Source organism: Macaca fascicularis, chromosome 20 (genome assembly GCF_037993035.2).
Source record: "Macaca fascicularis isolate 582-1 chromosome 20, T2T-MFA8v1.1".
Lineage (NCBI taxonomy): Eukaryota > Metazoa > Chordata > Mammalia > Primates > Cercopithecidae > Macaca > Macaca fascicularis.
In genome coordinates, this window is record NC_088394.1 from 64945667 (window position 1) to 64967854 (window position 22188).

The 22188-nt window shown below is 42.7% G+C and overlaps 1 protein-coding gene across 6 annotated transcripts in view; it reads left to right on the forward strand.

Annotated features, from left to right (window-relative positions):
• TANGO6 (transport and golgi organization 6 homolog) overlaps nt 1-22188 on the forward strand; it is a 257551-nt gene that overhangs the window by 14943 nt on the left and 220420 nt on the right. For 4 of the 6 annotated variants that reach the window (XR_010583644.2, XR_010583643.2, XR_012429091.1 and 1 more), the window contains exons 2-6: nt 3240-3880; nt 6296-6412; nt 9800-9941; nt 18088-18224; nt 20801-20963. Coding sequence is in view for 2 of the 6 variants with exons in the window: in XM_065536620.2 (XP_065392692.1) it covers nt 3240-3880; nt 6296-6412; nt 9800-9941; nt 18088-18224; nt 20801-20963 (1200 nt within the window). In the remaining 4 variants the exon portion in view is untranslated. The remainder of the gene's footprint in view (nt 1-3239; nt 3881-6295; nt 6413-9799; nt 9942-18087; nt 18225-20800; nt 20964-22188) is intronic. The other 2 variants (XR_012429092.1, XM_065536621.2) reach the window with 1 other exon arrangement.

Consider the following 22188-nt stretch of genomic DNA (forward strand, 5'->3'; position numbering starts at 1 on the left):
TGATCACATGGGTTTTCTCCTTATACTGTTAATAAGATGAATCATACTGATTGAGTGTCAAGTGTTAAGCCAACTATGTATTCCTGGCATAAACAACACTTGGTAATAAAGTATTCTTTTATATTCTTTTCTATATCACTGCATTTTATTTGCTAATATTTAAGCATTTTTAAAGTTATTAATAGATTCTATTTTTTAGAACAGCTTTTGGTTTATAGAAAATTTGAGCAGAAAGTATGGAGAGTTCCCATATACTCCCTTTCCTACCCCAAACCTAGTTTCCCCTATTAACATCTTGCATTAGTGTGGTACATTTGTTAAAACTGATAAACCAATATTGATACATTCTTATTAACTGAAGTCCAAAGTTTATATCTAGGGTTCATTCTTTGTGTTATATGATTTTATGAGTTTTGACAAATGCATAATGTCATATATCCATAATTATAATCTCATACAGGATAGTTTCACCTCCCTAAAAAACCACACTTCACCTAGTCTTTCCTTCCCCATCCCTGACCTCTTGTCTACTCCTGATCTTTTTACTGTCTCTATAGTTTTGCCTCCTCCAGAATGTCATGTAATTGGAATTATACAGAATATAGCTCTTCAGACTGGCTTCTTTCACTTAGAAGTATGCATTTAAGACTCCTCCATGTCTTTTGTGGCTTGATAGCTTATTTCTTTTTATCACTGATTAATATTCCATTGTCTGAGTGTAGCACAGTTTATCCATTCTTTTTTTTTCTTTCTAAAAAAAATCCTTTTACCTTTTGAAGATCATTTTGGTTGCTTCCTGTTTTTTGGTAATTATGAATAAAGTTACTATAAACATACATATGCAGTTTTTCTGTGTGGACATAAGTTTTCAGCTCATTTGGATAAATACCCAGGAGCACAATTGCTGGATCGTATGTTTAACTTTCTAAGAAACTGCCAAACTATCTTCCAAAGTGGCTGTACTATTTTGCATTCCCACCAGCAATGAATGAGAGTTCCTGTTGCTCCACATCCTTGTCAGCATTTAATGTTGTCAGTGTCCTGGATTTTGGCCATTCTAATAGGTATATAATGGTATCTGGCTGTTGTTTTAGTTTGCATTTCCCTAATGACATATGATATTGGGCATCTTTTCATATGCTTGTTTGCCATGTGTACTGTTTTTTAAGTTTAGATTTTTAAGTAATGATTTTTAAGTTTAGATTAATGAAGGATATTGATCAGTATTTTTCTTTTTTGTGATTTTATCAGGGTCAGATTTTGGGATCAGTGTTCTAATGACCTCTCAAAATAAATTGAAAAATATTCCTTCTTCTTTATTTTCTGAAAGAGTTTGTGTAACCTTGGTGTTATTTCTTCCTTAAATGATTCACCAGTGAAACCATCTAGGCCTGAAATTTTATCTCTTGAAAGACTTTTTCTTTTTTCTTTTTGAAACAGTCTCACTCTGTCGCCCAGGCTGGAGGGCAGTGGTGTGATCTCGGCTCACTGCAACCTCTGCCTCCCGGGTTCAAGCAATTCTCCTGCCTCAGCCTCCCAAGTAGCTGGGATTACAGGTGCCTGCCACCACGCCCAATTAATTTTTGTATTTTTGGTAGAGATGGGGTTTCACCATGTTGGCCAGCGTGGTCTCCAACTCCTGACCTCAAGTGATCCTCCCACCTCAGCCTCCCAAAGTGCTGGGATTATAGGCATGAGCCACCACGCCCAGCGGAAGATTTTTAGATAGCAAATTTATCTAATACATATAGGGTTATTTAGGGTTTTTATTCTGTCTTGTGACAGTTTTGATAAGTTGTATTTTTCAAGGAATATTTTCATTTCATGTATATTGTTTGGTTTTTGGCATAATGTTCGTTAATTTCTCTGTTATGCTTTAAACTTTCTTTCTTTTCTTTCACTGCAGCCTCTATGTCCCAGGCTTAAGCAGTCCTTCTACTTCAGCCCCCTGAGTAGCTGGGACCACAGGTGTGCACCACTACACCTGGCTAATTTTTTTTTTTTTTAATGTTTTTAGAGATGGGATCTCCCTACGTTGCCCAGGCTGATCTCAAACTCCTGGGCTCAAGCGATCTTCCTGCCTTGGCCTCCCAAAGTACTGAGACTATAGGTGTGAGCCACTGTGCCTGGTCCTTTTTACTTTTCTGATATAAGCTTTACAGCTATACATTTCTCTATAAGCATTGCTTTAGTTATATCCAACAAATATTGATATTTTTTGTTAGCATTCAGTTGGAAATCTTGTAATTTCTTTTTTGACCATAGATTATTTAGAAGTATATTGCTTAATTTCCAAACATTTGAGACTCTTTGGATGTTTTGTTGTTAATACTTTCTGTCTTAATGCCATTGTAGTCAGAGAACATACTCAATAGGAAAAAGACATCCATTGAAAATAGATATTCTGGGGGGAAACGATGTGGTTAATGTTTGAGCACTGTGTCTGTATTTTGTGATCTTCCTCACTAGAATGTAAGTTCCATGAGGAAAGAGGCTTTGTTCTGTTTTTTTTGTTGTTGTTGTTGTTATATTTTGTGTTTGAGACTGGGTCTTGCTCTGTCACCCAGGCTGGAGTGCGGTGGCACAGTCTCAGCTCACTGCAGCCTCGACTTCCTGGGCTCAAATGATCCTCCCACCTCAGCCTCCTGAGTAGCTGGGACTACAGGCACGCACCACCATAGCCAGCTGATTCTTTTAGTTGTTTTAGAGATGGGGTCTCACTGTGTTTCCCAGGCTGGTCTTGAACTCCTGGGCTCATGCGATCATCCCACCTTTGCCTCCCAAAGTGCTGGGATTACAGGCATGAGCCACCTCACCTGACCAGAGCCTTTGTTCTGTTCAGTGCTTTATCCCCAGCACCTGGAACAGCTGGACTGAATGAATGTTCTACGGTAAATGTTCAGCTTTTAAATTTCTGTTCTGGCTACAATTTAAGCCCAGTAAGATGATTCAGACCTGGTCTCTGCCCTAAAAACATGTGGGGAATAGAAGCAAACTAGATGAGCTATAATGTTAGGACACTACTCCAATTACATGCAAAGTGCTGTGGGAAGGCAGAAAATGTGGTCTTAAATTCTTCATAGGCTGGGTTGGTACCCCTGGGGGAGGCTTTCCAGAGCCAGTGACAGCGGGGCCAGGCCTGCAAGGATGAACTGGAATAGGCAGGGCATTCCACAGGGAGAAGTGCAGTTTGTTTTCTATGTGTATAATCTCTCCTTTTTTTTTTTTTTCTTCAAAAGGATCAGGCTCAAGTTCACTACAGGTCACAAAACACGATGTCTTGTTGGCTACTTTAAAATCTAACCTGTCTGCTTTGGAGGACAAGTTTCTGAAGGATCCTCAGTGGAAGAATCTGAAACTCCTAAGAGATGAAATTGCTGGTAAGGCAGAATGGCCACAAAACTCTGTGGATGTCACTTGGAGTTTTACCTCTGAAACCTTGTTGTTGCTTTTGTGCTTGAAGGAAACCATGCTCCTCCTTGCAGCTAATTTCAATCCAGGTAAACCCAACCCTAGGACTCCGGAAGTTGCTCCTGCCCTGAGTCCCGATGCACTTAGTATCTCACAGCAGAAGACTGTCCAGTTCGTTTTGCAGTTTGTAGTCACCTTGGGTATTTGCCCCTATCTCATGCCTGGTGTTGGAGTCCCTTTGAGATATAGAACTGAGTTTGGTGCCGTCATTCAAGACGTGGTGTGTCTCGATGCTGCCCCTGATGCAACTCGAAGACTGTACACCAGCTGCAGGGCCCTTCTAAACGTTGCTCAGCACACATCTCTGGGAAGCTTGATATTCTGCCACCATTTTGGGGATATTGCAGCAGGTCTGTGCCAACTGGGATTCTGCCCAACCAAAAGAAAACTGCTAACAGCTGCAGAAGAGGTAAATATACATGGAGAAAGAGAGGGAGAGATTGTGTGTGTGTGAATATGTGAATATGTTTGTGGATAGTTGTTATAAAAGGCAACTCTTAGTTCTTCAGAACTGGATATGCCAAAGCATATCCAATGGATAAATGAATCTTTTCAGGGTGGGTGGAGGTTTCATTTATTGGGTACTCATCCTTTGCACACCTGTAGAGTCCATTTTACCTGTCCCTTATCATTTTGGGAAACAGCTATTGCAGGCTGTTTCTTTGAGCCTCTGTTTCTTCTTCTATTAAATGTGTATCGTAATACCTGCCTCAGAAGGTGGTCGTGAGGATTAAGGATAATGTGTGCCAAGTATCTGGCCCAATCTCTAGTAGTGCTCATATAATTCCTACTGATACTAGTATCATGGCTCCCTCATTAAATGCCTGGGAGGATTAAATGAGATAACCCGTATAGAGCGCCTGGTACACTCCAGAACTCTATCAATGTTCATTGTTATTATTAGGTGTTAGGGGTTGCTCTCACTCAGTCAAGTAAGCAGTTGAGCACCCAGACTACAGAAGTTGCTGTGGAGATCATAGACGCATAAGACATGGTCCTTTTCTGCAAATAACTCACACACTGACTGGGGAGATAAGACTTAGAGGGATGACATAGCAGGAACCACTACCCCGCCATGAGAGGACCACTGGCATCAGCATAGGAACTGGCCAGCGGAAGCCGTTAAGATGTAAATGTCTCAAGGGTCAGTGTGGCCCCCAGGCACAGTGATTCCGCAGCCTCCACAGCCAGGTTTCACAATGTTCTTTATCACCTGCCTGTGTCACCCTTGTCCTTGTTCCTTTTCTCTTCTCTCTCCTGCCTGCATTCATAAACATTTGCCTAAAAGCCACTATCATTCAAGTGTTGGCATGAAATTCTGAGCTCCCTGGGGCCTTTATGTGATAGGAGCAGAGCGCCTCCTCCTTCCGGCAGGGTTATGCATATTGACACTTCTAGCAGCACCTCCTGCCTGCACTTCCCTAAGGTAGTGTGATCCAGGTTGACAGGTCTTATTACTGTTACTGAGGCTGAGCTGTGCCCGGGGATCTCAGGCAGGAGAGAGAAATGAAAAGGGAAACACAGAGAAAGAACCAAGTAGGAAGGCAGGAGAAGGAGTTGACAGAGGGGAAACACGCTGGGTGTACATTATGAAGCTGGACAAAGTCCCACCAATAGCTGTGTTCTAAGTAGCACCCATACCTCAGTGTGTGAAACGGTAATGGGCAGAACCCTGACTGTTTGACCCTGAGCAGTAATCATCAAGGAGAACTGTACTGTTATGGCTCAAGGGTACCCCAAAATTGTACCCCTTTTTGCTGCCCAAGTCCCAAATGAATTAAAAGAGAGTTAAGAAGAGTAAGAGAGATGAACAATGTTACCTCTATTGCTCATAAAGGCAAAGCTGGAGGATGTAGCTTATAGATGGAGACAAATCTTTATTTTTTATTTATTTTTATTATTATTATTTTTTGAGACGGAGCCTTGCTCTGTCACCCAGGCTGGAGTTCAGTGGCGCAATCTGGGCTCACTGCAACCTCTGCCTCCTGGGTTCAAGAGCTTCTCCTGCCTCAGCCTCCCGAGTAGCTGGGATTACAGGCATGTGCCACCACACCCAGCTTGCTTACTTGCTTATTTATTTATTTATTTATTTATGAAACGGAGGCTTGCTCTGTTGCCCAGGCTGGAGTGCAGTGGTGCAATTTTGACTCACTATAACCTCCACCTCCCTGGTTCAAGTGATTCTTGTGCCTCAGGTTCCTGAGTAGCTGGGATTACAGGCGCCCGCCACCAGGCCTGGCTAATTTTTGTATTTTTCGTAGAGATGGGGTTTTGCCGTGTTGGCCAGGCTGGTCTTGAACTCCTGACCTCAGGTGATCTGTCCCCCTCAGCCTCCCAAAGTGTTAGGATTACGGGCGTGAGCCACCGCGCCTGGCGGGAGACAAAACAGTGCTCTTCAGAATTAGACACTCTCACTAATCACCCATTTTAAGGAGCACTGGAAAACTGCAGCGCCTTCTGCAGGGGATATGCCTCTGAAAAATACCCAGCAAGAAAGAGCAGAAGAAAATGTGCAGTCACTCTCAAAAGACAGAAGAGGAACGAGCTGAGAGATGCATGCCAAAACCAGCCAATAAGTGAGTTTACTCCACCCTCAGCAGTAAGATCAGTCTCATAACCTGCCCAGAAGTGGAGTGAGCAAGATGGAGAGAGGACCAGGAATGTTTTAGTAGTACAGCTTCCGCCATGTGGAAGGAAATCAAGAGAGGGTAGAAACCTTCCTTCCGCTCCTCTCACAAGTATCTCTGTACAGTGTTGTAAAACATTACCTTCTATTGTCTGCCTGGTTTGAATTCCACTAAAGCCAAGTGCACATTTCTTTTAGGTTCTAACTGAAGAGGAAAGAACCCTATCCAGGGGGGCCTTGAGAGACATGTTGGATCAAGTCTATCAGCCCTTAGCAGTCCGGGAACTGCTTATCCTCCAGGGAGGACCACCCCAGGTACTCAGGCCTGGGGACTCTTGGGGGTGACTCATTAATATAATGTGTGGTATGCTGGCTTCCTCTAGAAAATTAAATAACTTTAGTTCCCTATTTAATGATCTAGTTGAGCCTTTTTCATCTTTTAGATCATAAAATGATATTTATAAAACTAGATGACATTGACCCTTAGGATAATTTAAAAGACCTTTTCTCTAATGAAATGATGGACACTTTTCCCAAGAATATTATGATCGCTTTTTTTAAGACTTATGGCAATTTTATGTGAGTATATTTTATTCATTCTGAAACTAGATCTTCTCTTTTTTTAACTAAAAATTGGCTGTTTGACAAAATGTTCTTTCAGCACAAGTATCTGGACGCTAATTCTTTGAATGGATAATGTATTTGAAGTCAAGAAATTAAAACTAGAGATATTATTTGTTCTATTCTTAGTTCCTTTGTTTCACACATATAGTAGTATATATTCTGCTAGGGATAAGATAGTTTCTTTGTTTTCTTAAAAATAATGTTTATCTGGGGCCAGGTGCAGTGGCTCACACCTGTAATCCCAGCACTTTGGGAGGCCGAGGTGGGTGGATCACCTGAGGCCAGGAGTTCAAGACAAGCTTGACTAACATGGAGAAACCCTGTCTCTACTAAAAATACAAAATTAGCCGGGCATGGTGATGCATGCCTGTAATCCCAGCTACTCGGGAGGCTGAGGCAGGAGAATCGCTTGAACCCAAGAGATGGAGGTTGCAGTGAGCTGAGATCGCGCCATTGCACTCCAGCCTGGGCAACAAGAGTGAAACTCCGTCTCAAAAAAAAAAAATGTTTATCTGAAATGATTTAATTTGATGATATAGATGGAATTGTCTGTTTGCTTTTAGTACCTACATTTTAGTTATGAATCTAGGTGTGTAAAGAGTGAGGAGCCAGCGAGGCACCATGGCTGACACCTGTAAACCCAGCACTTTGGCAGGCTGAGGCAGGAGGATCACTTGAGGTCAGGAGTTTGAGGCCAACGTGGGCAACATAGCAAGAGCCCTGTATCTACAAAAGATAAAGAAGTAGCCAAGTGTGGGCCAGGCGCGGTGGCTCAAGCCTGTAATCCCAGCACTTTGGGAGGCCGAGACGGGTGGATCACGAGGTCAGGAGATCGAGACCATCCTGGCTAACGCAGTGAAACCCCGTCTCTACTAAAAAATACAAAAAAAAAAAAATAGCTGGGTGAGGTGGCGGGCGCCTGTAGTCCCAGCTACTCGGGAGGCTGAGGCAGGAGAATGGCGTAAACCCGGGAGGCGGAGCTTGCAGTGAGCTGAGATCCGGCCACTACACTCCAGCCCGGGCGACAGTGCGAGACTCCCTCTCAAAAAAAAAAAAAAAAAAAAGTAGCCAAGTGTGGTAGCATGCACCTGTAGTTCCAGCTACTCTGGAAGCTGAGGTGGGAGGATTCCTCAGGCCCAGAAAGTTGAGACTGCAGTGAGCTGTGATCGGGCCACTGCACTTTAGTCTGGGCAACAGAGTGAGACCTTGTCTTTAAAAAAAAGAAAAGAAAAAGTGAGAAGCCAAAGGAATTAGCTGTAGGTCAGGAGCAAGGACCAGCTGAAGCTGGCTACAAAGATATCTCCTAATTGAGTAATTTTCATCTCATCCTTAGAATCTTACTGTAAGCCTTCCATCAGGCCTCTCTGGGATTCAACCCCTGTGTGCAGGTGTTTGAATTTGTAAACCTTTCCATTCTTCAGGTTTCTTACCCATAAGATAGGGATAATCACAATGCCTTTCTTGTAAGTCCCTGTTGAGATTATATGGGAGTTACTTATGATGTGCCTGGCACACCATAATCCCTCAGTAAATGGTAATAATTCACTAAAAGAGAGAGGGCAGGAGAGTTAGGATGAAATATTTCTGTTACTATTTTTGATGCTTACATACTTAAATGCAGTGGTTGACAGCAACAAAACTGCAGCGTCTTCTGCAGGGGATAGGCCTCTGAAAAGTACCCAACAGGAAAAAGCAGAACAAAATACGCAGTCACTCTCAAAAGATAGAAGAGGAACAAGCTGAGAGGTGTATGCCAAAACCAGCTAATAAGTGAATTTAGTCCATCCTCAACAATAAGGGACACCAAGTCTGTTCACAGTGGCTCCACAGAACTCCCAGAAAGGAGCCCTTGAAGAAATCCAGCTCTTTCTTGCAGATCACACTGGAGCAGGAAAGAAATACAAAAGAAATCTGGCCAGGCGCGGTGGCTCACGCCTGTAATCCCAGCACTTTGGGAGGCTGAGGCGGGCGGATCATGAGGTCAGGAGATCGAGACCATCCTGGCTAACACAGTGAAACCCCGTCTCTACTAAAAATACAAAAAAAAAAAATTAGCTGGGTGTGGTGTCGGGCACCTGTAGTCCCAGCTACTCCGGAGGCTGAGGCAGGAGAATGGCGTGAACCCTGGAGGCGGAGGTTGCAGTGAGCTGAGATTGTGCCACTGCACTCCAGCCTGGGCGACAGAGTGAGACTTCGTCTCAAAAAAAAAAAAAAGAAAGAAATCCAACTATTTCTTGGAACTGTGTCACAGGAATCAGAGTTGCTAATGCCACAGAGGCAAGGGCTGGAGTGCTCCCTCCCTGTCGTGAACCACCCTCTTAGTGGCAAATAACGTTCATAAGAATCTTCCTTGGAAGCTGGATTTGATTGTCAGGGCTACATTCAGAGATGGGTTGCATTAACCTTGTGTTCCCAAGATCTACATTTTAATTGCTAATGCATTTGTCTGTTTATGAGTTTGAAATTTCATTGCTTTTCCACTGTTTTTTACTTTCTTAAAAGTAATGCAGAAGAAGGTTTTGTAAAGTTTTTTTTGTTTGTTTTTTGTTTTTTAAGGAAAAAATGTTGCTCTTTTGAAGTCTGTATAGCACGCTGTTAATTGTCAGTATGACTCAGGACTTTTAAAAAATAATGTCTAGCTGGGCATGGTGGCTCACGCCTGTAATCCCAGAACTTTGGGAGGCTGAGGTGGGTGGATCACCTGAGGTCAGGAGTTCGAGACCAGCCTGACTAACATGGTGAAACCCCGTCTGTACTAAAAATACAAAAAGTACCCAGGCATGGTGACGCGTGCCTGTAATCTCAATGACTCAGGAGGCTGAAGCAGGAGAATTGCTTGAACTCAGGAGGTGGAGGTTGCAGTGAGCCAAGATTGTGCCACTGTACTCCAGCCTGGGTGACAAGAGTGAAACTCCATCTCTAAATAAATAAATAAGTCTACATATCATAGCTATTTCTTCTTCTTCTCCTTTTTTTTTTTTTTTTTTTTTTTTTTTTTTAACAGGCACGAGCCACTGTTCCCGGCCATCGTATCTATTTCAGTGACATTCAGAATTCACACCTTCTTCTTTTTCTCAGTCCTGCACAGATGTGAAGACACAGCTGAGGTGTCGGGCCCCAGCTTGGCTTCGGCGTCTATGTGGACAGCTGCTCTCTGAAAGGTTAATGAGGCCTAATGGTGTTCAGGCAGTAGTCCGGGGCATTTTGGAAGGAGCAGGTGGTAAGAAATAAAATGTTTCTGTGACTTTGGTATCTGTTTTCCTTTGAGTCAGAGTCTGAGGTGAATTATTGGTCTTTAGTATTTACCTTTAAAACCTGACTGAAACTCAACTATGTCCTTGCAGGGATTGAACAGGTTAAACTTAGAGGTCCTTAATGAACTTCTTTTCCAAAGAAACCAATTCTCTTGCTCTTTTCCTAAAACACTTGTGATACACTGCCTATTTGAATGAACAATATTGTAAGCCATTTCAAATAATTTATAATATCCGGGGAAAACATTACACAGAAAGTTGAAGTAAAAACCCTAAAGTAAATGTTAAATAAAGCTAGGTGTGGGCTGGGCATGGTGGCTCACGCCTGTAATCCCAGCACTTTGGGAGGCCAAGGCAGGCGGATCACTTGAAGTCAGGAGTTCAAGACCAGCCTGGCCAACATGGTGAATCCCCGTCTCTACTAAAATACAAAAATTAGCCTGGCTTGATGGCGGGTGCCTAACCCCAGCTACTTGGGAGGCTGAGGCAGGAGAATCGCTTGAACTTGGGGGGTGGAGGTTGCAGTGAGCCAAGATTGTGCCACTGCACTCCAGCCTAGGTGACAGAGTGAGACTTCGTCTCAATAATAATAATAATAAAACTGGGTGTGGTGGCTCACACCTGTAATCCTAGCACTTTGGGAGCCTGAGGCAGAAGGACTGTCTGAGGCCAGGAGTTCAAGAGCAGCCTGGGCAACATAGCAAGACTCTGTTTTTACAAAAAATAAAAAAAAATAGCCAGGTATGGTGGTGCCCACCTGTGGTCCCAGCTACTTGGGAGGCCAAGGCAGGATGATCACTTGAGCCCAGGAGTTCGAGGCTATAGTGAGCCAATGTCATGGCACTGCATTCCAACCTGGGCAAAAAAAGCAAGACCCTGTCTCAAAAAAAAAAAAAGTGAAATGTAAAATAATTTTCTTGAAGCCAGAAATACCTTTGAGAAATACCATTGAGACGCAAACTTTGTGATGAAGTTTTAGAGTCATTTCCCCAATTATACTATCTAAGTTCTCATTAATAGGGAAAAAGTCAATGCTAAGCATGGTAGTAGTTTTTAATTTAAATATTTTTTGTTTCATTTTTTAGAGAAAATTAGACATGTACATCATTTAAAGTCAAATAGTTCTGTGAGACTAATAGTGAAAAATAGCAGTCCTTGGTACCATTCCAATGCATTTCCCATCTCTGGAAGCAACCACTTTGAACTCTTCCAGTGAGTTTTTTCTGGTATTTACCTGTATTTTTTTTTTTTCCGAGACAGAGTCTTGCTCTATCACCCAGGCTGGAGCGCAGTGGCGCGATCTTGGCTCACTGCAACCTCCGCCTCGTGGCTTCACGCCATTCTCCTGCCTCAGTCTCCTGAGTAGCTGGGACTACAGGCGCCTGCCACCACGCTCGGCTAATTTTTTGTATTTTTAGTAGAGACGGGGTTTCACCGTGTTAGTCAGGATGGTCTCGATCTCTTGACCTCGTGATCCGCCCGCCTCGGCCTCCCAAAGTGCTGGGATTACAGGCGTGAGCCACTGCGCCTGGCCATTTACCTCTATATTTCTAATATATGGGAATTCATAATTTTTTCAGTTTCAGGCATCGTGTATCTACCTCTCACCATGAGTGGAAGAGGATCTTGTTCTCTTTCATAACAATGGCATCATTCCCCTAAGTACATTTGTATTTTCCCATCTCCTTAGTATATTTATATCTCAGTTTTGGTTAGATCAATATTCAGTATTTATATTACTGTAACTCTGTAATTATTATTTACAGCTGAGCTATGTTGTATATTATGTTTACTTTCTTTTTTTTACATACTCTTTTGTACTTCCTGAAGTTAATCTTTTTTTTTTTTTGTACATCTGATTAGTTTTCTATGTGCTTATCACTAATCTTTTCTCAAGCTCTCCCTCTTTTGTTTAAATCTCCTTTTAATACATTCAAAAACATCAAAAAGGCTGGGCACGGTGACTCATGCCTATAATCCCAACACTTTGGGAGGCCAAGGCAGGTGGATCATTTGAGCTCAGGAGACCAGCCTGGGCTACATGGTGAAACCCCATCTCTACCAAAAATACAAAAATTAGCTGGGTATGGTGGCACGCACCTGTGGTCCCAGCTACTCAGGAGGCTGAGGCAGGAGGATTGCTGGAGCTCTGGAAGTTGTGGCTTTAGTGAGCCATGATCACACCACTGCACTCCAGCCTGGGTGGCAGAGCGATGTTCTCTCTCAAACAAGCAAACAAAAACTCACCAGATATTCTATCAGTTTTATCTTCTTGGAAACATCTTTCTCTGGATTTTCTGACCTGCTTTACTCTATCCTGGTTACCTTCTACTCAGCTGCCATCCAAGGATCCCCTTCACCTTTATCCTGGTGAACACTTTGCCTTTTTTGTGTGTTCAATCCCTTATCTCCCTTATCCCATGCCTGTTTCCTATTGTTACTGCAACAACTTACCACAAACTTAGTGGCTTTTTTACAGAAATGGCATTTAAACTGAGCCCTGAAGGCTGAGTTGGAATTAACTAGCTGAAGAGTGAGGGAAGATAGTTATAGGCAGAGAGAGTAGCATATATGAGGAACTGAAGTAGGAATGAGCATAGTGCTTCTGAGGATATCTCCATGTGGGTAGAGTAATGAGGGCAGAGTACAGCTAGAGTGGTGTGCATTGAGCAGGGATGGTGGCTGGGGGCCACCTTAGGGAGGCCTGATAGGCTGAGTTCAGGATGTTGAACTTTATTCTGAGGGAAATGTGAAACCATTAACAGGTTTTAAGAAAGAGAGAACATGATCAAATCTGCAGTTTAGAAATATCTATCTGGAGGTATTGTGAAGAATGGATTGGGTAAAAGCAGAAGCAGGGAGATCAGTTAAAAGGCAGACATCTGAGGAATCACGGAGGCTTGGATTAATGCAGTGGCCGTGGAAATGGAGAGAAACGAATGGGTTTGAGAGATATTTAAGGAGGAGAGTTGCCAAAACTTAATGAAGGGCTGGATATGTGGGGAAGAAGGAAGAGAGCTAGAAGAATAAATCTTGACTTCATTTTTGGCGTAGTTAATGTACCTTGGTCCTATCAGACAAAAGTGAGGTCAGTGTGGTTGGCAGACATTGGTAGATTTGGTCTAGAGTGGCTATAATATTACCTTCCCTCAGTTCTCCCCACAGTGGCTTCTAGGGCCAATGAAATGAGAAATGGTCAGTTACCCATAAGAAGTTGTCCCCTGGAAACAGGTCTTTGCACCTTCCTTTTCCAAGAAGGGTTAGATCTCACTTAAGGGCATGCAGATTGGAGAGGTGCTATAAGAAAATCAGAACCCTCTTTTTCCTATGAGTTCCCCCAACTTGTGCGTGTATATATTTCTTGTTATCTATTCATACCTTGTTTCTTTCCCAAAATGGTTTGAGGCAGGTTTATATTTGCCATTTCTGGTGGTCTTTATTTCTTTACGTAGATCAAAATTTCAGTGCAAATTTCCTTCTGCCTGAACTTTAGTTACCATTTCTTATAGTGTAGGTCTACTGGCAATGAATTTTGTTTTGTTTTGTTTTGTTTTGTTTTGAGACAGAGTTTCGCTCTTGTTGCCCACGATCTCGGTTCACTGCAACCTCTGCCTCCTGGGTTCAAGCGATTCTCCTGCTGCAACCTCCCAAGTAGCTGGGATTACAGGTGGCTGCCACCATGCCCGGCTAATTTTTTTTGGCCTGGCTAACTTTTTGTATTTTTAGTAGAGATGGGGTTTCACCATGTTGGCCAGCCTGGTCTTGAACTCCTGACCTCAGGTGATCCACCTGTCTTGGCCCACAGGCACACAGCACCACACCTGGCTAATTTTTGTGTTTTTAGTAGAGACGGGGTTTTGCCATGTAGGCCAGCCTGGTCTTGAACTCCTGACCTCAGGTGATCCACCTGCCTTGGCCTCCCAAAGTGCTGGGATTACAGGTGTGAGCCACTGCACCTGGCCTGGCAATTAATTTTCTAGCTTTTGTTTGTCTCAAAAAGTCTAGTTCATTTTCCTTTTTGAAATATATTTTTTGTTGGGTATAGAAATCTAGGTTGACATTTATTTTTTCTTTTAGTACTTTTAAGATATTCCGTTGTCTTCTGGCTTGGGTCATTTCTGATGAGAAGTCTGCTATCATTCTTATCTTTGTTCCTCTGTAAATGATATACTGTTTTTCCCTCTTTTAAGATTTTTCTCTTATGGCTGGTTTTTAGAAATTTGATTATGATATACCTTGGTGTGGTGTTGGTTTCTTTTTGTTTTTTTCTGCTTTTTGGAGCTGTGGGTTTATAGTTTTGCCATATTTGGAAATTTCTCAGACATTATCTTCAAATATTTTTCTCTGTACTCCCCTCAGATCTCTCTTTCTGAGATTTGAATTACACCAAATATTATGTTTAATGTTGTCCTGCAAATAACTAATGCTCTTTTTGTGTGTGTGTCTTTTTTTCTCTATGTCTTTTTTATTTTTCTCTTTTAAAATTTTTTTTTCCCAGAGACAGGGTCTTGCTCTGTCTCCCAGGCTGGAGTGTGGTGGCATGATCTTGGCTCACTGCAACTTCCGCCTCCCAGGTTCAAACAATTCTTGTGCCTCAGCCTTCTGAGCAACTGGGATTACAGGCATGCACCACCACACCCAGGTAATTTTTGTATTTTTAGTAGGGACAGGGTTTCGCCATATTGCCCAGGCAGGTCTTGGACTCTTGGTCTCAAGTGAGCCACCTACCTTGGCCTCCCAAAGTGCTGAGACTACAGGCATGAACCACTGTGCCTGGCCAAGGACAAATTTTAATGGTTGTCTTAATGGGCCGGGTACAGTGGCTCATGCCTGAAATTCCAGCACTTTAGGAGGCCAACGTGGGCCGATCACGAGGTCAGGAGTTTGAGACCAGCCTGGCCAACATGGTGAAGCCCCGCCTCTACTAAAAATACAGAAAATTAGCTGGGTGTGGTGGTGCATGCCTGTAGTCCCAGCTACTCGGGAGGCTGAGGCAGAAGAATTGCTTGAACCCGGGAGGGGGAGGTTGCAGTGAGCTAAGATCACACCACTGCGTTCTATCCTGGATGACAGAGTAAGACTGTCTCAAAAAAAAAAAAAAAAAGTAAATAAAGTTGTCTTAATGGTCTTGTCTTCTAATTCTGTTATCTCTGTGTTATCTCTGTTTTTTGGGGTCTGTTCTATTGATTTTTTTCTTTTTTTTTTTTTTGAGACGGAGTCTTGCTGTGTCACCCAGGCTGGAGTGCAGTGGCACAATCTTTGCTCACTGCAACCTCCACCTCCCAGGTTCAAGAGATTCTCCTGCCTCAGCCTCCCAAGTAGCTGGGACTACAGGTGTGCATCCTCATGCCCGGCTAATTTTTGTATTTTTAGTAGTGACAGTGTTTCACCATGTTGGCCAGGCTGGTCTTGAACTCCTGACCTCAGGTGATCCGCCCGCCTTGGACTCCCAAAGTTCTGGGATTACAGACATGAGCCACCGCCCATAGCCTGTTCTGTTGATTTTTTTCTTCTAATTATAAGCCATATTGTTTTCCTTCATTGCATGCCTGGTAATTTTTTTTTTTTTTTTAGATGTTATTCACATACCATAGAAGCCACTTTTTATTTTTTATTTATTTATTTTTTTGAGACAGAGTCTCACTCTGTCGCCCAGGCTGGAGTGCGGTGACGCAATCTCAGCTCACTGCAATCTCCCAGGCTGGAGTGCAGTGGCGCAATCTTGGCTCACTACAACTTCTGTCTCCCGTGTTCAAGAGATTCTCTTGCCTCAGCTTCCCGAGTACCTGGGACTACAGGTGCATGCCACCACACCCAGCTAATTTTTTAAAAAATTTTTAGTAGAGATGGGGTTTCACCATGTTGGCCAGGCTGGTCTTGGACCCCTGACCTCAGGTGATCCACCTGCCTCGGCCTCCCAAAGTGCTGGTATTACAGGAGTGAACCACCACACCCGGCCAGAAGTCACTTTGTTTTTAAAGAGTACAGTTTGGTGGTGTTTAGTATATTCACAGAGTTGTGCAATCATCACCAATATCTATTTCCAGAACATTTTTATCAACCCTCTCCCCATATCCCCCCAAAGAAGCCCTCATACTCACTAGCAATCACCACTCCTCATTCTCCCTTCCTCTCAGACTCTGGTAAGTACTAGTTCACTTCCTGGTGTCTTTGGATTTACCCGTATTGGCATTTCATACAATATATGGTTTTTGTGTCTGGCTTCCTTTACTTCACATAATGTTTTTGAGGTTTATTCATGTTGTTTGTTTGTTCGTTTGTTTTTGAGATGGAGTTTTGCTGTTGTTACCCAGGCTGGAGTGCAATGGTGTGATCTCAGCTTACCACAGCCTCCTTCTCCCAGGTTCAAGCGATTCTCCTGCCTCAGCCTCCCAAGTAGCTGGGATTACAGGCACGTGTCATCACACCTGGCTAATTTTTGTATTTTTAGTAGAGGCGTGGTTTCACCATGTTGGCCGGGCTGGTCTCAAACTCCTGACCTCAGGTGATCCACCTGCCTCGGCTTCCCAAAGTGCTAGTGTGAGCCACTGCACCCAGCCAAGGTTTAGTCGTGTTATAACATGAATGAATCAGTCCTCCATAAACATTATTCCTTTTTATGACTGAATAATATTTCCTTATATGGATATGCCTGGTAATTTTTGACTGGATGCTGAACACTTTTATTTTACATTGCTGAGTGCCAGATTTTTATATTCCTTGGTTGGACTTTGTTCTGGTATGCAGTTAAGTTACTTATAATTAGTTTAGTTCATTTGATCCTGGCTTTTCAGCTGTGTTAGTGTGGTTCTACAGCAACCTTTAAGGTAATTTAACCCCTTATTGTATTATACTAAGTGTATTGTACTAAGTATAACAATACAGATTGTACTAAGACAATACACTTCTGAGAATTCTAGAGAATTCTGAGAATTTGCCCTGTGTATTAGGAGATCCTCCCAGGCTGGCTAGTGGGAACACAACTATTCCCAGCCATTATGAACCATGGGGGTTGTTCCCACCTACTCTTTTCTGTTGGTTATTGCCCCAGGCTTTGGTATTTTCCTCACACATACAGGTATCATACTCTACCAAAGACCTGAGAAAGGACCCTTTTGCAGATCTTTGGAACTCTCTCTATGTGTAACTTCCTCCTCTCTGGTATTTTTTGCCCTGAAAATTCCAGCTGCGTTGGCCTCCCTGAACTCTGAACTATGTTTCTTCCACTCACCAAGATGCCAGGCTTCATTTGGGCTGCTCTTGCTATCGCCTGAAAACTCTCCAGGCGGTGAACAAGGGCAGTTGTCAAGCTCAGTTTGTTTGCTTCCCTTCTCTCAGGGATCAGTGCCCTGGGCTGCTTGTTGTGCATTGTCTGGAAACCATTGTTTATATATTTTGTCCAATTTTATAATTGCTTAAGATGGTAAAGTAATTCTGGTCCCTGTCACTCTACGGCTGTGGCTTAAGACAGTTTAGATGAAATGATACATACAAGGAGACAGAATAATAATAATAGTAATAAACATGGTGAAGCTAGTATTCTAGTTATATGAATAATATCATTATAGTGACTAAGTGCTAGTTTTTCTCTGAATTTCCCAGAAACTAGCATCAAAAGGAAAGTATAGGCTGGGCACGGTGGCTCATGCCTGTCATCACACCACTTTGGAGGCCGAGGTGGGCAGATCACCTTGAGGTCAGAATTCGAGACCAGGCTGGTCAACATGGCAAAACCCCGTCTGTACTAAAAATAGAAAGAAATTACCTGGGCATGGTGGTGTATGCCTGTAATCCCAGCTACTCGGGAGGCTGAGGCAAGAGAATCTCTTGAACCTGGGAGGCAGAGGTTGCAGTGAGCTGAGATCATGCCACTGCATTCCAGCCTGGGCGACAGAACAAGACTCTGTCTCAAAAATATAATAATAATAAACAAATATGAAATAACATAAAAAGGAAAGTATAGAAGGGTAGATTATCTTATAGAAAAAAAATAAGCTATTTTCAATAGAGAAGATGAATGCATTTTACCCTGAATTTTAAGACAAATGTGTTATGTGGGACCTTCTGTGGGGATTTGCTGTGAGCTGCTGACATCTCTCTCCATTGTACCAGCAGGGGCAGCTGGTGGAAGTGATGCTGAGGCGACGGCTGCTGACTGGAAGAAGTGTGACCTGATCGCAACGATTTTGGCCTCTTGTCCCCAGCAGTCTCTTTCACCAGAGAGTTACTACCGGGACATCTGCGCCCAGGTACATCATTTTGTTTCTGTTGACCATTTGAGGATTATCAGCTTATGTACAGAAAGAGGACTTTTAATGTTCCTCTAGGATTGAGATAAAAGCAGTATAATATTTAAGTTTATTGTTTAGTGAGGAGTCTTCTTAATAAATGAATAAAAACCTGTGGAAGAGACTGACCTAATTGTTCGGTTTAAGAACGGCGAGGCCAGGCGCAGTAGCTCACACCTGTAATCCCAGCACTTTGGGAGGCCGAGGTGGGTGGATCACCTGAGATCGGGAGTTCAAGACTAGCCTGACCAACATGGAGAAACCCCGTCTCCAGTAAAAAAAATGCAAAATTAGCTGAGTGTGGTGGCACATGCTTGTAATCCCAGCTACTTAAGAGGCTGAGGCAGGAGAATTGCTTGAACCCTGGAGGTGGAGGTTGCTGTGAGCCGAGATTGAGCCATTACACTCCAGCCTGGGCGACAAGAGCGAAACTCCGTCTCAAAAAAAAAAAAAAGAATGCCTTACCACTATTGAATGATTGGCCCAGCTCGCTCTCAGAGCTAGAATATGAAACTCAAGTTTCATCTTGTTCATTATCTTTTCTCTCCATGTGTTTTTAATTAGTTTTTTTCCTCTGAGTTTTTTCTTACTGCACAGGAATGGAACTCAAGTATAATATTGGTAGATATTTAAAGGTAGATATTAAATAAACAAGGTAAATTAACATGGCAAACAATTTAAAAAGCATACAAGAGTAAACCAAAATCTAAGTCTCCCATTCCTGTTCTCCAGTCCCTCAGAGGTAGTCACTGCTATGAATTTCTTTCCAGAGATATTCTGTGTATTATGCATATACCATCATATGTGTATATGTTAATGTATATGTGTATTAACGTGTATGTGCATACACACGTACATTAACATATACACATATGATGGTAAAATTAATGCTAATTCTTTTTTTTGAGAGAGAGTTTTGCTCTTGTTGCCCAGGCTGGAGTGCAATGGCGAGCTTTCGGCTCACCACAACCTCCACCTCCCGGGTTCAAGCAATTCTCCTGCCTCAGCCTCCTGAGTAGCTGGGATTACAGGCATGCGCCACGAGGCCTGGCTAATTTTGTATTTTTAGTAGAGATGGAGTTTCTCCATGTTGGTCAGGCTGGTCTCGAACTCCCGACCTCAGGTGATCCACCCAAAGTGCTGGGATTACAGGCATGAGCCACCACACAAGGCCAGTGCTAATTTCTATCTAAATGATAGCATGCAGCATGCTCTCTTTCATTTTGCTTTTTTTCATTGATAGTGTACTTTGTTTTTTTTTTTTTGTTTTTTTTTTTGAGACGGAGTCTCGCTCTGTCACCCAGGCTGGAGTGCTGTGGCCAGATCTCAGCTCACTGCAAGCTCCGCCTCCTGGGTTCCCGCCATTCTCCTGCCTCAGCCTCCCAAGTAGCCGGGACTACAGGCGCCCGCCACCTCGCCCAGCTAGTTTTTTTTTGTATTTTTTAGTAGAGACGGGGTTTCACCGTGTTAGCCAGGATGGTCTCGATCTCCTGACCTCGTGATCCGCCCGTCTCGGCCTCCCAAAGTGCTGGGATTACAGGCTTGAGCCACCGCGCCCGGCGATAGTGTACTTTGGCCAGGTACAATGGCTCACTCCTGTAATCCCAGCAGTTTGGGAGGCTGAGGCGGGCAGATCACTTGAGGACAGGAGTTCGAGACCAGCCTGGCCAACATGGAGAAACCCCGTCTCTACTAAAAATACAAAAATCGGCCAGGTGTGGTGGTGCACGCCTGTAGTCCTAGCTACTCAGGAAGCTGAGGATAGAGAATCACTTGAACCCGGGAGGCAGATGTTGCAGTGAGCCGAGTTCACACCAATGCACTCCAGCCTGGATGACAGAGCGAGATTCCATCTAAAAAAAAAGAAAAAAAATAGTGTACCTTGGAGATCATTTCATTCATTTTCATGGGTACATGATATTTCATCATATTAATGTACTATAATTTATTATAGTACATTGCTATTGATGGACATTTGAGTTCTTTCCTTTCTTTTTCTATTACAAATTACACTACAGTTAATATCCCTAAGTCTTTGTACATAACTACCAGTATTACCATAGGAAAAATTCCTAGAATTGAAATTATTGGTTCAAAGGTTTTATGCATTTAAATTTTTGATTGATATGCTTTATGTACCTATTTTCCAACATTTTTACCCACACAATGTGTTACAAAGTTTTTGATCTTTCCTAATCTGATACATGAAAAATGTGGAAGGAGTTTTATATTAATTAATACTCCCTATGCATGTGCCTAAAATGAGCCTGTATTTTATAAATTTGATAAAATAATAAAAACACTGCAAGTATGAGGGATGGGCAAAACAAATTTTTAATTAAAAATAAAAACACTGCCTGTTCAGCTCTCTTACCCTTTGATCCTGGGTATGTTAAATTAAGAAAAGAATTCTGTTGAATCAGTGTTATTGAAGTGAGTTTATTTTTTTTGGCTTAAAAAATTCATGCTTTTTCTTTTTAGTTAATGTCATATTCCTTGCAAAAAACTGGCATTTACTTCTTGTAATATTTTTGTAGGTTCTGGATTTATTTCACTTTCAGGATAAATTGACAGCACGACAGTTTCAGAGAGTTGCCACCACTACCTTTATAACTTTGTCAAGAGAACGCCCACAATTGGCAGCAAAGTATTTGCTCCAGCCAGTGTTAGCTCCTCTTCATCGATGTTTGAGTACAGCAGGTAAAGGAGGAAGTGTGATGGTTGGGTGTGCCTCTAAAGGACCTTCTTCAGTATTTTATGTTTAAATGATTTAAATCTGTGTTATTTCAGTGTCTTTAGTTTTCCTTCCCCTCCCGGCAACTTGTTATTTTGAGAAATTCACTTACAAGTTTCAAGAAGAGTATACTGGGCCAGGGACAGTGGCTCATGTCTGTAATCCCAGCACTTTGGGAGGCCGAGGTGGGCGGATCACGAGGTCAGGAGATAAGAGACCACAGTGAAACCTACTTGGGAGGCTGAGGCAGGAGAATGGCGTGAACCCGGGAGGCGGAGCTTGTAGTGAGCCGAGATCCAGCAACTGCACTCCAGCCTGGGCGACAGAGTGAGACTCCGTCTCAAAAAAAAAAAAAAAAGAGATCACCTAGATTGAATAACTTTACATTTTGGCCACATTTGTTTTATCTTTCTCTCTTTCTGCACATATAAACATATCTTTTCTGAAGCATTTGAGAGTTAGTTGCAGACATCACAACACTTCACCCCTAAATAATTCAGTATGCATCTCCAAAGAAAAATGTCAGTCTCCTACATAACCGCAATGCAATTACCACACCCAGGAAATTTAACATTTATACAATATGCTGTGATATAATATATAAATTCCATTCAAACTTCTCTAATTTTTTCAATAATTTCTTTTAGAGCTGTTTTTTTAAAATCCAAAGTTCAATCAAGAATCATAGCTGGGCATGGTGGCTAATGCTTGTAATCTCAGCACTTTGGGAGGCTTAGGCGGGCAGATTGCTTGAGCCCAGGAGTTCGAGACCACTTGGGCAACATGGCAAAACCCCATCTTAACCAAAAAACAATGTAAAAATTAGCCAGGCGTGGTGGCAAGCACCTATAGCCCCAGCTACTTGGGAGGCTGAGGTGGGAGGATCGCTTGAGCCTGGGAGATTGAGGCTGCAGTGAGCCATAATCACGCCTCTGCACTTTAGCCTGGGTGACAGAGTGTGACCCTTGCTCAAAAAAAAAAAAAATAAAACTATGTCTAAATAAATAGAAAGACATTGTAAAACTTAAAAAACTTTTAAAAAATTTTTGTTTTTTATAGAGTTGGGGTCTTCCTATATTGTCCAGGCTGGTCTGGAACTCCTGGGCTCAAGTGATCTTCCTGCTTGAGCCTCCAAAAGTGCTGGGATTGCTGAGGCGGGAGGATCGCTTGAGCCCAGGAGTTTGCGACCAG